We start from the raw sequence: 13,487 nt of genomic DNA, 5'->3' as shown, positions 1-13,487 counted from the left end.
CTGAGTGATAAATACAACGCCTTCACAGTCAGCCGGGAGCTGAGGTGACTCCCGGGCCTGGTGATCCGGGTTCAGCCTAAAACAAAGCTGCTGCGCCTCCCACTTCTCTCTTGTGCAACCCGGGGACGGCGTCCAGATCCTTCGAGCATCAGCAAACCAGTTCCCTTCAAAACCCTTTCAACTGAGCTTGAGCCCGACTATGCTTCTTTTATCCTTTCTTCCCCGTCAGTAGAGTCTGCTACCTTAAAAAACGACAAAAAGCCAAGGAAACAAAACGCCCCACAAAAAAAAAAAAAAATAAAGTTAACCTACAAAGTTTCACTAAAAAAAAAAACCAAAAAACAAAACAAAAAAAAAAAACCAAAAAACAAAACAAACAAAAAAAACCCCAAACAACCAAAACCCAAAAACCACACAAAAAAACCCCCACCAAACACAAACAACTAACCAACCAAATAAACAACAAAAAAGTATCCTTGAAGTCTGCAGCTCAAAGCTGCCAGAAAGGATATGAAAAACTATTAATGGGGACTGTTTAGGTGAGGGGCCTGAAAGCGGTTAAAATTACTTAGAAATGGGTAAGATGCTAAAAGATGGAGGTAAATAGAAGATGGAGATAAAGAGAAGTATGCTTTGCTTTGGGTGCTGGAAGAATTGACTCGTGGTTAGAGCTGAAAATGCCACCGTGTAGTTCAGCTGTGCTTGTTTTTATAGGTCACTGCTGCTCCTAGAGTTGAACTCCTCCAAGCAAAATGCCTCCGGGGGGGCAGTTGCCTCAGCAACGTCGTGTAAACTCAACAGCCCCGTGTAGCAGGAGCTGCCCAGAGGATGTGCCTGCTGAAGAGCCGGCTTCATTAACAAGGACTACGTGCTCTGCGGTAAGAAAAACATACCGAAAACAAAATCAACCTATATGTAATAACTGCCTGAATTCCTTGGTGTCCAGCAAAGGAAGACAGCAGTTAGCTAAAAATGCTCTGTAACTTCTCTTTGGGTCACTGTGCCTCTTTCACACTTCACTACTGAAGCACCAGGTAAGATGTTTATGCTGTTAGGAATAATTGTAGTAAGATTTCTAATAAATGTTGAAAATGTTGCGTACTACTAGGTGTGGGAGATGTATAAAGCAGAGTATTTTATTCAGTTGAGTGGTATAAGGAGAAGAAGTAAAAATATGCATGTGAGGAAAAGATCAGGGAGAAAATAAAATTTTATAAAGAAATTAGCAACATAAGAGCCATTAGGTGCCCTTTTTTCGTAGTTCTACCTATGTATAATCTAATAAACACAAATATAATTTTCTAAAAAGCAGACTTTCTTTTAGTCTGACATACAAATGAAGTTCTGAAAGAGAACTTAATATGGTGGTTATGCAATTGCAATGCATTGCAGCAAATTAATTTGAAAGTGCAAATGCAAGAAAATGGAGCCATTTTCATGCAAGATAATCTTTTTAAAATGAACATAACATGTATTTCTTACACAGTTAAATAGGAGAACCTGCTGTCACATTGTATCAATTATGTCAGTACAACAAAATGTTTAATGTAATCCAGAAAGTATTAAGATATTTCTGCTGTGTAGAAAGTTAGACCCTATTTGGTAATTCTAGCAGGAATATACATATGTAAAAGATATAACTTGTTATATTACATACTTCCTGATTAGCCGTGTAGGAAAATAATTCGTTATAGACACATTATTACATAATTTTCCATTATGGTCTTCATAATATTACTCTCTAGCACCCATAAAGTTTTGGATGTTGAGAGAGGTAATTTTGACTAAGTAGCAAAAGATATACATTTAATTCAGATTTTGTTTCTCAGTAATATGTTAAAAATGCAATTAACTCCCAAATGTGAAGTGCTGAATTTCTTGTGCAACAGTAAGGATGAGATTAACAAAACAATACTGACAGCTTTTGTGTCTTACTCAGTATAGCATATGTTGAGTTTTTAGCAATAAAAACTGTTGGGACTGTTTGGTTCTGTGTATTCACAGGATGGGATTGGATCTTGAATTATAATACTTTTAATTATTTCAAGTAATTTTCAAATGTTGCTTTTGTCTTACTTGTGGCTCTGAAACAATGAAATGTACTGCTTTGTACATATGAGTTGGAAATCAATTAACAAAACATTTTTTTCAGGTTTCAGACCTTTATACGTTTAAGGACAGCATGTCTGACAACCAGCAAAATCAGAAGAGAAGCAAAGAAGGTAGTCTAACCAAAGTTTATACCTATAAAGCGTACCATGTGGGATCTGAAGAAGAAAAAGGACAGTGTTAACTTGAAATCTGGCTACTTGTCAAAACCAAGCAACCACAAGAAAAAATTGAAATCAAACTCAGCTAGTTCTGCTTTTGAAAAGCCCTGATATGTTTTGGTTGTAACAGGTTTCCTATTTCAAATGTTTACTTTTGTAGAGTTTCTGTCAATATTGTTCTTATATTTCTGTCCTACTGAAACAGGAGCTGTAGCTGGATTTATTTTCTTTTTCTTTTTTTTGGATATTCTTTGTTTTTATAGTACATTGAATCAGTGTACTTACCTAAATCACTGAAATAATTTGGATTTGTTCACGCTTCCAAAAATTATAACAGGAAGTGTGTGTAGGTATCTTAGTCAAATGAAGCATGCTCTTCTTTTTCCTGATAGTTACTTCCTGTATTTCTTTATAATATTTTGATGTCCAAAAATAACTGCATTTGCATTGTGCCACTCGTCAGTGAATTATACTGCTCTTATGCAAATACTAATGTTGCAGATTGTGGAAGTGGTGTTGCTCTTGAGAATGCAGAGAAGATAACGAAAATAATGCATCGGTCATACAAAGCTCTAGGAAAAAACAGGTAACTAGTATTAAGATATTATTTGCAGTTGGGTATGCACAAATGGAGACAAAGAAGGTAGTAGTCCATGAGTAAGAAAACATTTCCTTAGTGCCACAAGTTATGTGCAACTATATATGTTGTATAGTGTTTCTGTCTTCCCAACATCATTATTTGCCATTGCTAGAGGCAGAGAATTGCACTAGATGAATACATTATTTGGTAAATATGAATAAACATATGGCATATGATTTTACATCACCATTATTAAACCCAGACAATTGTCTTGCGTAGAGCTTTGAGATTAATTTAGACTACAGTTTTGTACCTCTTTTAGGTCACAATATTTATCTTTTTTTTTAAGTATTTATCTTACCTTTATTTGGATTTTTCATTCATCAGATACTAGGTGGCAGAAATCTGTGGCATATCCGCAGCACCTGTATTCTTTCAGGCAGACCATAGCATGTTTCATAAGTAACAAAGGCACATCTGGTCTTCAGAATTCTTCTGACACCCTTTCCTGATGATTCCTAAAAAAACACATACTGGTAGCAATCAGATTTTGTTGAGAAGGGGAAGGTGGACAATATGTTTGTCCTTTCCTATTGTTGCTCAGTTTACCTTGTTTGTCACTCATTTTCACTTGTAGTCAATCTCTTGCTTTGCAATTCGATACTTCCAGAGAGAGGTATAACTTCCCAGAGGGACAAAGAAAGAAAACATACTTGGACATTCTTGGATCTTACAGACTTCTGTTCACACTATTCTTCAGTCATATGGTTATTTGAACTGGATAGACTTCCTCCACTTATTTTCACACTGTATTTTGATTTTTGTTTTTGCCTTTTAGACAAACAGCACCAACATCCAGTCCATGGCCGGATCAACAAGTGGCATACTTTCCAAGTAATAATCAGTCAGCATTACAGATGAGACATCACACTTCTTTACCTTTCTTCCTGAAGAAAAAGAATGTAGGGCACGGCTTTGACTTCAGCTTTCTGCTACAGGCCTCATGCCCAGAATCTAATGTTTCAAAATCATTTATGGGTTTAAACACTTTCCAGATAATAAAAGCACAAATACGACAAAGTAAGTTCAAATTTTAAAGTCACAACTTTTAAATGAAGTTATGTATTGCTTATGAAATTAGATGGCAAAGCATTACATGTCCTCTTTCTTTAAACATTGTCTTTATGTCTGTTTGTCTTCCTGACATGAAGTGGGCTTCAGTCATGTTGACTCTCTTCTTTAAATGTATGTGTGTATGTTTGAAGAATGAAGAACACAAAGAGAAGCAATTACAGACTTCACCATTCCTTTTACTTAGTATAATGAAACTGAAACCACAAAATGTAAATTGTAATTCTCTATAGCTGGAGTGGGGCCATAATAATCTCTTTCACTTTCTTCCTCATACTGGCAATAGTAAATAGCCACAAACTGAAGTTAGCAAACTACTGAAATTGAAGAGTGATATTTGCTTAAATTATTAGAGTAGAAGTATTTTAAAATTATCATGTTTGTAGCATTATATAGAAAGTGAAATAATAATGTTCAGTATCATGATTAAATTTCAACTTACAACTCTTTTTCTGTATAGCAGATTTATAGCATAGTTCTTCAACCACACATCAGACAGGTTCTTCCAGAACCCTACAGTTTGAAATTAATTTATAAGTGAAAATTTTAGCGTGTTTAAGAATATCAAACTAACATTTAATTTGTTTTAATTTTTAAGGGTTAAATATAGCAATGCTAAACCCCAGGAACAACAGCTCTAAGGTAAGAGGGTATTATGTATCAAAATGAACAGTTAAAAGTATTATGTGTTTTCAAAACCTTAAAAATAGAAATACAGAAGAAGTGTAGGTAGTTTCCTGCACTTCATTCTTTTGGATGAACATGAAGTATCTTTATATATATATAAAATATACATGTGTGTTTCAGCAAATCTTCGGGTGTAAATCAACAATTTGTCAGTGAGGATTTTGGAAATCCTGTCATCAGGGATTGTGGGCAGTAAAGAGTTGGAAGTTCAACAAGATATAAAGCCTTTTAAAATAGAAATATGCAAGTTAATTTCAAGTATGTGCATCCTATATATTAAATGTCTATATGTATCCTATGTACATATGTATTTATGTCTATGTCAATCCTTTATATTAGATGTCTGATTTTGCCAAATTTAAAAAAAAATAAATAAATTTCCTTGTCTTCAGTGGTAATTTAAAATTGAAGCCCAATTGAAGAACAGCCTGGATATTAGATGATTGCTGAAATTTATTGTATTAACAAGTAAAAAATAAGGAATTAAACACACCTGACATGAAATTCTGTGGTAAGTGTAAATAGGATTCCTAATAAAACTTTTGTACTTATAAACAAGCTCGCAATCTGACATGTATCAGTGCTTCACACCACGTGAGCCTTAAAAGTTACAAAACATCAAATATACTGTATTTAGAATAAAAGATAATTTGGTCTATAGGGATGTTAATTGATGGCCCTTTGTACAAAATACTTGACTCACAGAATCAGCTGTATACTTAGTAAACCCACTACAACAGTGTTCACAGGAAAAAAGTACAGAAGCAATAGCATGAGTTCTGACAGAAGATCTTAAAAAGAGCTGTGAAAAAATATTCACATGGAGGGAAATGTTTAAGAAAAATAATTTAGCTGACCTCAGTGTTATTCAATACAGCTTTATGTCATGTCTTAGGCTCTGATGATTTGTAGAGGCATACAACTCGGGATAAACTGAGCATTCCTACTAATGCCATGCCAACTAGACAAAGTCTTGAGAACTGTACATTTCAAACCAGCATGCATTGCTTTTCCTGGCACATTCAAATGTCAGTTTGCCCTTGGAATGCAAACAAAAATTTCCTGCAGATTGCAAATTGATGTTGAATATAGACATGCAAATGAGTACTCAGAGCATATGACTCAGTGATTATTTCTATTGCATTCATTTGCATTAAAATATCCTGTATATTCAAGCTTATTTTTCTCCATGTCCTATAAAGAACAGAAATATTATTTTTGGAAAATTATTCCCACTGTTCGTTTGAATAATCACAACAAAGTACTCAAATTCTCAATCTGTCCTTTTCAAAGATACACAGTACCTTTCAACTAATGGGATGGGAAGAGAGGGAAGAAAGAAGGAATAATAAAATACATTCCACACACGATGGACTTCCGTGTTAACTGCCATATAAAAAATGGCCTTCGGGTAGCTATCCGTTTAACTACACTGAAAGCGAAGTGCAGACTGTGTGTCTTCTAATGGACTTAAAACTCTGTGAGCTAAATCTGTAGCCTGTGTAACATGGTATGAGGAATTGTATGAGACTACACTATCTATGGAAGATCTATATGTTTAGATTTATAACCATGTCTTTTAAAACCTGTGAATTATTTGTAATAATTGTTTTCTCTATGGATAAAACAGCATTCTGTTATAATAGCCTAGCTTTTGCTTTTTCAAAATTGCTTACATGAGATCTAGTTCCATTTGGGATATAACTACTGGTATCAGCACACTTTGGAGGGTCACATAAAGAGACTTTAAATATCAGTGTAAGAATGGTGCTCTCATTCAGGGAGAGTGCACAGCAAGAAAGAAACTTTGGCATATGAAGCCACTGACCAGCGTTTGAATTCCTATAGCAAATGTGCTATGTGGCGTAAGACATAGTAATTGACAAGATTATTTGTATGTGTGGACAAAGCTTATTATTTTTAAATCATGGTGAACATCCTGTGACTTATAGCAAAAGATTCCACTTTCTGTACTATGAAATTCTCAGAAATAATTCTGAATGTGAGAAAATTAAAGAATTTTCTTAAGGGTTTGATATTAAACTTCATAATGGTCTAAATATGAGAATATAAAAAAGAATAATCCTTTCCTGATATATTTTTTTTCTTAGTCTACCTGGTTCTTAGTGATTAGATTTTACCTATGTCTGTTGTGTAGCACATTATTAATGTTTTTTATGGAAATTGCAGTTTCATTTGCCACCAGTGATGTGTCAGCCTGTAAGAACAATTCGTCCTGCTCCTCTAGAGGATAATATTGTCAATGAAAGCTCCCACATCAGAAATATTTTGAACATCATGAATTCTATTCCTTGGCCTATAAAAGCAGTTACTAAATTCTATCATTATCAGTTAGACAATCTATTAAAAAGGCACACTGGAAAGTCATCAGACCTGATTGTGGCTACTATTTCTGATGAGTTCATTCCAGTGAAAGACCTGTACTACTTCAGCATGAGCAACTATTACAAGTACTCTAGCAACAAGAAAGAAGAAATTCAAAGCAATTTAAAATGGAGGGAAGCTGGTGTAGCAACCCATACTGAAAAGAATGACCAGATGAAGTACCAGCTTTTGGTGGCTTGTAAGAACATAGATCTTATGACCCAAGAGAGTTTCTATGATGATAGTCATCCCTACTTGAGCTTACATAATGCTCTGATAAACTGTGGAATATTTACAGCTCAGACAACATTTGCAATGTCAAGCAACAGAGATGCCTCGAGAGCTGGCAATGAGGAAGGAAGAACAGAGAGCTGCTGTAGATCTGGTCCAGAAGAAGGAAATGCTGCAGAGGTGATAGTGGATTACAGACCATGTGAAGATGCTGAGAGTGCGAGCTTTATGCTTGACAATTGTGATTTAAATTCTTCCTGTAAAAATGAAGTGATAGAGGCCTACCATGCCTTAGAAGATAATTCTGTAGCTGCAGGAAATCCCAGAGTAGAAGTGCAAGTTCCTTCTGGAAAACAGACAGAAAATAATGTTTGTCTCTCTGAATTTGAAATGGAAAAAGAAGCATTATCAGAAGCAACTGCAAAAGACCAAAGTGAGCTAGTACCTGTTGTTCATGTTACATTCTCTGAACAAGAACCAGCTAGAGAACCACACATTGTTAAGCAACCTCCCACAAAAAAGTGTGTCATTCGTAGCCTGCCTCCTCATGTTACTCAGAGCTTCAACATTCTCGCTCGCAAAGAAAATGGCAGGAATAAAATAAAGATGAATAAAAACAAATATTCATCAAAATCTAAAATGAGTAGGAAGATAAAGATTTCTGAAGACTTTATTGTTTCTGATGAGATTTCTGCAAAACGTAATGCCAAGAGTCACATTTTTCCATCTTTGGAACTGCCACACATGGCATCTGAGACTTCCCCAAAGCGTCAGAAAAACCCTCCTCATGCTAACAAAGACCATTTTGCTCAGAGTGCTCAAAAACTTCAAAAACACAGTTTCTCCTGCAGTTGCAAAAATTCAGTTATCTTAAAGAAACCTGTTACTCCCCTTTCTCTACCACATGCACAGTCTGCTTCAGCTTTTGTAGATCTGAAATACAGTGACATGTTCAAGAAAATAAATTCAAATGATAAAGGTCCGGGTATTTATGAAATGTTTGGAACTCCTGTCTATGACCACATGCGTGAGCCTGTTCAACATGAGAACAGGTTTTACAGAGATGTTTGTTCTGCTCCAACTGGGAGATGTGCTGTTAGCATCTGCAGATCTACCTGCAGGAAAGGGAGAGAGAGCAACCAAGCAAGAAATACTCAAAAGAGAACATGTTCTAAGCCAAAGAACATCATACCTGGCACTAAACAAAAGCAGAAGGGTTTAATTACAAAGGACAGAAGTACCAAGTTGAGTGACAGCAACACAGAACAAGATAATGTAATAACTTCTGATTCAGATGTTCGGATAAACACTTCAAGGAGCATGACATCGCTTCATGAAGGCACGGATCATCAGCTTACAGTTTTAGAAGAGTTTTCTGAATCAACTAAGCAAAATATTTTTTTTTCAAATTCAAACTTATCAACTATTAAGGAAGTTTCTTTGGAGCAGCCTTTAGACAGCCAGGATATATCCAGCCATGAGAGAGCTGCTACTTGCAGCCAGAATCTTCTGCAGTTCAGTGATAAAGACTACAGAGACTGTGTTTCTCTAAGTAGCAGTCCACTAACAGGCAAGAACGTTTGTGTACCTCAGTGCAGGGTGGATACGGATGGCTGCAAAGGCCTGGAATCAGACCAGACCTCATTCATGTCTACAAATAAACGTGAAGCATTGCCCTTTTTACGTAGGCTGGAGTGTCAGTCCCCTCCAACACAGGTAAATCAGAGTTGGGCATACACACCTCAAAACTGTGGTTTGGCGAATGAATTGACTCAGCCTCCAGTGCTTCAGACAAAAAATGTTACAAGTCAAAGCATTTTGTCCTGGGCAGATAATGAGGATGTAACTGATGAGTTGCTTTATTGTCTGGCTGAAGAATTGCTAATGCTTGAAAGAAAAGACATCAACTCTTCAAGAACAAAAAATACAAGTTCTAAAATGCAAAATACGCATACTGAAGAAGATGAAAATATGATGAATGGAGATGGAGCAATAGTAAATAATGCTCTAGAGAAGGTAAAATTAATTTCTTGTAACTTGCTAGCTCCTTTGAGTGATGCTACAACACAAGTTTGGATGAAAGGTAGCAGATATGGGCTCATTAATGATCAAGTCCCTTTTCCTTGTGCCAGCTGCCCACTGATTCTTCCAGTGCCTGGCTGAGAATACCCATGGTAGAGGCTGCATATCAGGACAAAAGCCAGATGGTACTAAGGCATGACAGGAATAGCTATCAAGGCTTATATGATGGGTCAAGATAAATTGAGAAATTGTCATGATTAAAAAGGAGAGGCTATTTTAACTGAATAGAGTGTATAAAAAGGTGCTGGGGCAAGGCAAAAGCTCTTGAGATCTTGACACCTAAGGAACATGAAAAGACTCTACAAATGATTCTTGTATATCCAAAAAGGCAATTTCCTCAAATCTCTGAGTGCAACCAGATGATTTCTAGGTATGGTCTACAAGTATTGGCTTATCAGACAGACTTAAGGCTGTTTAATTAATGTTTAAGCAAAATTTCAAGCTCAGGAGGATTAGATTCTGGCCCCCAGGTTAGTTAAGAACCTTCACCTACTAAGCCCTTACCTACTAGTACTACTTCTGTTTGGCCCTGTTAGCTTTTTGTCTATTTAAATCACAAATGTTTAAGGAAATTTCTTTCACTACTTTTCGATACATTTCCTTATGCTTCTGCAGACACAGGTGCCAGTTTTACTTCCATCTTCACTTTTAGGGAGATCCATGGCTAGATGGAGAAATAATGATGGAGTAATATGATAATAATGATGATCTTTCTGAAACAGTCTCTTCTTCCTGTGAAGTCATGTCCAAATTGTTTTCCTCAGACTTGGGTTACATGTTACCTAGAGCAAGATGATTGTCACATTCAGCTTAGCAAACTCTACCTATGTGACAAAACAAAAGAAAGTAGTAAACAGATGTATATCCTGCATTTTTAAGTGTTTCTTTTGTCTGTCTTTCTGTCAACAGAAAAAAAATGTCATGCTATAATCTTCGGGTTATGCACTATTTGTGATATATACTTGAAAATATTTACCTAGTTTTACTTAGTATAGCAATTGTATTGATGAGATGAGCAATTAGTGTGTCTGTCTGTCTGTCTGTCTATCTATCTATCTATCTGTCTGAGTCATGCCAGGTAAAAATTACTCATTATAAAAAAATGTAAGGATAATATGAAGCCTTTCTTTTCTTCCCTGCTTTCTCCCCCCACTGACCATCATCTTTCAAGCAGAGTTACCGTAAAGCCTTTTTGGCATCAAATGAAGAAAATGATCTGCTAAGCTTTGAGGAATCTACTAAATTACCAGCACGCAGTTTAACTAACAAAGATCCTATCATGTGGACAAGAGGTGACGTCCTTGGAAAGGGAGCCTATGGCACAGTAAGTTAATGTCTGAGTATGTTAAAAGTTGTGCTGGTCATTTTTGAGCTGTATCTTGCCTTGTAACTGTCTTTTGTCCTATTCAACAAACAAACACGAGACACGAAACATGACAAACACAAAGATACTTTTTAAAATAAGTAAATACAGTTTTATTTCATGTTTCATTTTAATAAATGCTGGTTTCATTGTAGGTATACTGTGGCCTGACAAGCCAGGGACAACTAATAGCTGTAAAACAGGTTGTTTTGGGTACGTCAGACCAAGTCACTACAGAAAAGGAGTATCAGAAGTTTCATGAGGAAGTTGACCTTCTGAAGACATTGAAGCACATCAATATTGTAACTTATTTAGGAACTTGTCTGGAAGACAACATTTTAAGCATTTTCATGGAGTTTGTTCCTGGTGGCTCAATTTCTAGTATTATTCATCGTTTTGGTCCATTGCCAGAAATTGTCCTTTGTAAATACACAAAACAAATTCTACAAGGAGTTGCATACTTACATGATAATCGTGTGGTACACAGAGATATCAAAGGCAATAATGTTATGCTTATGCCAAATGGTATAGTAAAGCTAATTGACTTTGGCTGTGCCCGGAGGTTAGCTTGGGTAAGCCTTAGTGGCACACAGAGTGAGATGCTCAAGTCTGTGCATGGGACTCCATACTGGATGGCACCAGAGGTTATAAATGAATCTGGATATGGAAGAAAATCAGACATCTGGAGCATCGGCTGCACTGTGTTTGAGATGGCAACAGGAAAACCACCACTGGCTTCCATGGACAGGATAGCAGCCATGTTCTATATTGGGGCCCACAGAGGACTGATGCCTTCCCTACCTGATCGATTCTCTGGCACTGCAGTGGATTTTGTGCATGCATGCTTAACCAGGTATGTAGAGTTTTGACTGAAAAATTAAAGGAAAAATGCAGATAGTTTGTATTACAGAGATTGCTGATGGGAGCTTAGGTTGCCTCTTACATGGTACATATGACTACTGTAAACACATTTTTCAACATTTCAGGAAAACTTTCATATAATAGTATACATAAAAGAGCTTTGCTCTCTCTAATGGTATAAGAAAACCCTCACAAAAACTTTTTGTAGGCTTTTTTACTCATCATTTACTTTTCCTGTAATTTTCATGCAGAAATATGGCACCATTGAGTTTTATACAAAATGTTTGATAAATATGCCTTGCTGTTCCAGTAGCACATTGGCTGAGTCTGGCCTGTGCCAGGCAAGTTGTTTTGAGGACAATATTCTTTCACTTAGTTCTTATCTTCTGCAATAGAAAAATCTATTATCACTGCTGGTCCAGGAAATACATACTTACTTAAAACATAAAGTTCTCTATATAAAAATCCAAAACCACCAGCAGTCACCCATTATAAAAACTATTTTTGTGGTGTTCGTTTTGTTTGAAATATCAGCTTTCACCCAGATGTTTAAATGGACTACCTGTTTCAAGAGCTAAGCTCCTGACCTCTATGGGTAGTCTTTATAAAATTAATAGCAGCTTTTTTACATACCTCTAAAGACCAGATATGAGCACTAGAGAGAAGCGTGTTATTTAGTGGGTATGGCAGGGGTCCTGAAGGCAGGAAACCTGCTCTCTAATCCCTGGGTTAGAATTGTTATAGTATGGTTATGGTTCCTATGGACCGTATAACAATAACCAGAAAAGCTGTGGACTATATATAGTGATATCATATATACTTTGATTCAGTGACAACAGTGTTTAAAAGGTGGTAAGGATTGTCAGCTAGAAGGAAACATACAGATAAAATACTTTTCAAATAAACTATTTAACTTTTCAAAACCCAGGATGCACCTGTGGTGGCCAAGTTCTAATGGATGATATCACCATGTCCTAAATATAAATGCCTCTCTTATCCCATCTTTCCCATTTGTTTATTATTTAAGAAGTCAGTGTCCTTTACTGCTTCCCCTGCTTTTCCCTCCAAACTGAGGGTTGGAAAAGCGCAAAGCCCTTAGCTCTAGCAAGCCAATGTTGTAATTACAGTACTGTAATTCCATATGGGCTCCTTAACATGCATAACCTTGATTGGAGATGGCAGAACATCCTGATCGACACAGGGTCAAACAAATACTTGTCACACTTGTTAAATATATTTTTGGTACACCTACACCAGCTGTGTTAGCTGAATTACTCCAAGTTTTGTAAGGAATTTAGAGGATCAAAGAATGATTTTTGTAATAATAAAATATTTCTGAAAAAAACACAACTAATAATGAGCAATGACTAGAGAAATGAGAAAAAAGAAAGAGGCTAAGTTTGCATGCAGGTTTTACAAACAATCACATCACAGGCATGTATATTCATTTCTTTTACTGATTTTTCAAACCCTCAATGCAGAGACCAACACGAACGACCTTCTGCTCTGCAGTTGCTGGACCATCCCTTTGTGAAAGGAAGACAGTGAATTTTTCAAACCTCTTATCAAATGAGTATGCATTTCCATATAAAAGTATCCACTTGGGAAAAAAGGTAAGAAGGAGCTGGACTTCAATCTGACAACAGAATTTACTAGAGAGCAGTTGTGCACAAGGAGACAGCAGAATGACTAATGTTTTTTGAACTGTCTGTGCTCATTGGAGTGGGCATTCCTTTCCTGTGAACGCAGAGCCACGTTCGTTGTATTTGGAGAGACTTTAAGAGAAAAAAACCCATGCATCACCATCACCAGTATGTGGCAGGCGAGGTAAGCTGGAATGCAACTTTTGTCTGCAAAAGGCAATGGAACGTACGCTATTGGCAGAAAGCATTGTAGA

At 36.3% G+C, this 13,487-nt stretch overlaps 1 protein-coding gene across 1 annotated transcript; it reads left to right on the top strand.

The window, feature by feature from the left end:
* The first annotated feature begins 2,182 nt into the window (after positions 1-2,182).
* On the top strand, positions 2,183-13,138 carry MAP3K19 (mitogen-activated protein kinase kinase kinase 19). Its single transcript, XM_010009307.1, has 8 exons — positions 2,183-2,225; positions 2,772-2,856; positions 3,689-3,930; positions 4,580-4,623; positions 6,859-9,300; positions 10,541-10,690; positions 10,885-11,582; positions 13,072-13,138. The coding sequence occupies exons 1-8, from the start codon at positions 2,183-2,185 to the stop codon at positions 13,136-13,138; spliced, it is 3,771 nt and encodes a 1,256-aa protein (XP_010007609.1).
* The last annotated feature ends 349 nt before the right edge of the window (positions 13,139-13,487 follow it).

The sequence above is a fragment of the Nestor notabilis genome, unplaced genomic scaffold (genome assembly GCF_000696875.1).
Source record: "Nestor notabilis isolate BGI_N333 unplaced genomic scaffold, ASM69687v1 scaffold23102, whole genome shotgun sequence".
In the NCBI taxonomy this organism is placed as follows: Eukaryota; Metazoa; Chordata; class Aves; order Psittaciformes; family Psittacidae; genus Nestor; species Nestor notabilis.
Note: the sequence above shows the minus strand (reverse complement) of the source record. Positions and strands in the feature narration are given on the sequence as shown.

Coding starts and splice junctions, on each gene's coding strand:
- MAP3K19 (XM_010009307.1), top strand. CDS start 2,183: ATGTCTGACAACCAGCAAAATCAGAAGAGAAGCAAAGAAGGTA. Junction 4,624..6,858: donor CCAGGAACAACAGCTCTAAG/GTAAGAGGGTAT, acceptor TGGAAATTGCAG/TTTCATTTGCCACCAGTGAT. Junction 9,301..10,540: donor TAAATAATGCTCTAGAGAAG/GTAAAATTAATT, acceptor TCTTTCAAGCAG/AGTTACCGTAAAGCCTTTTT.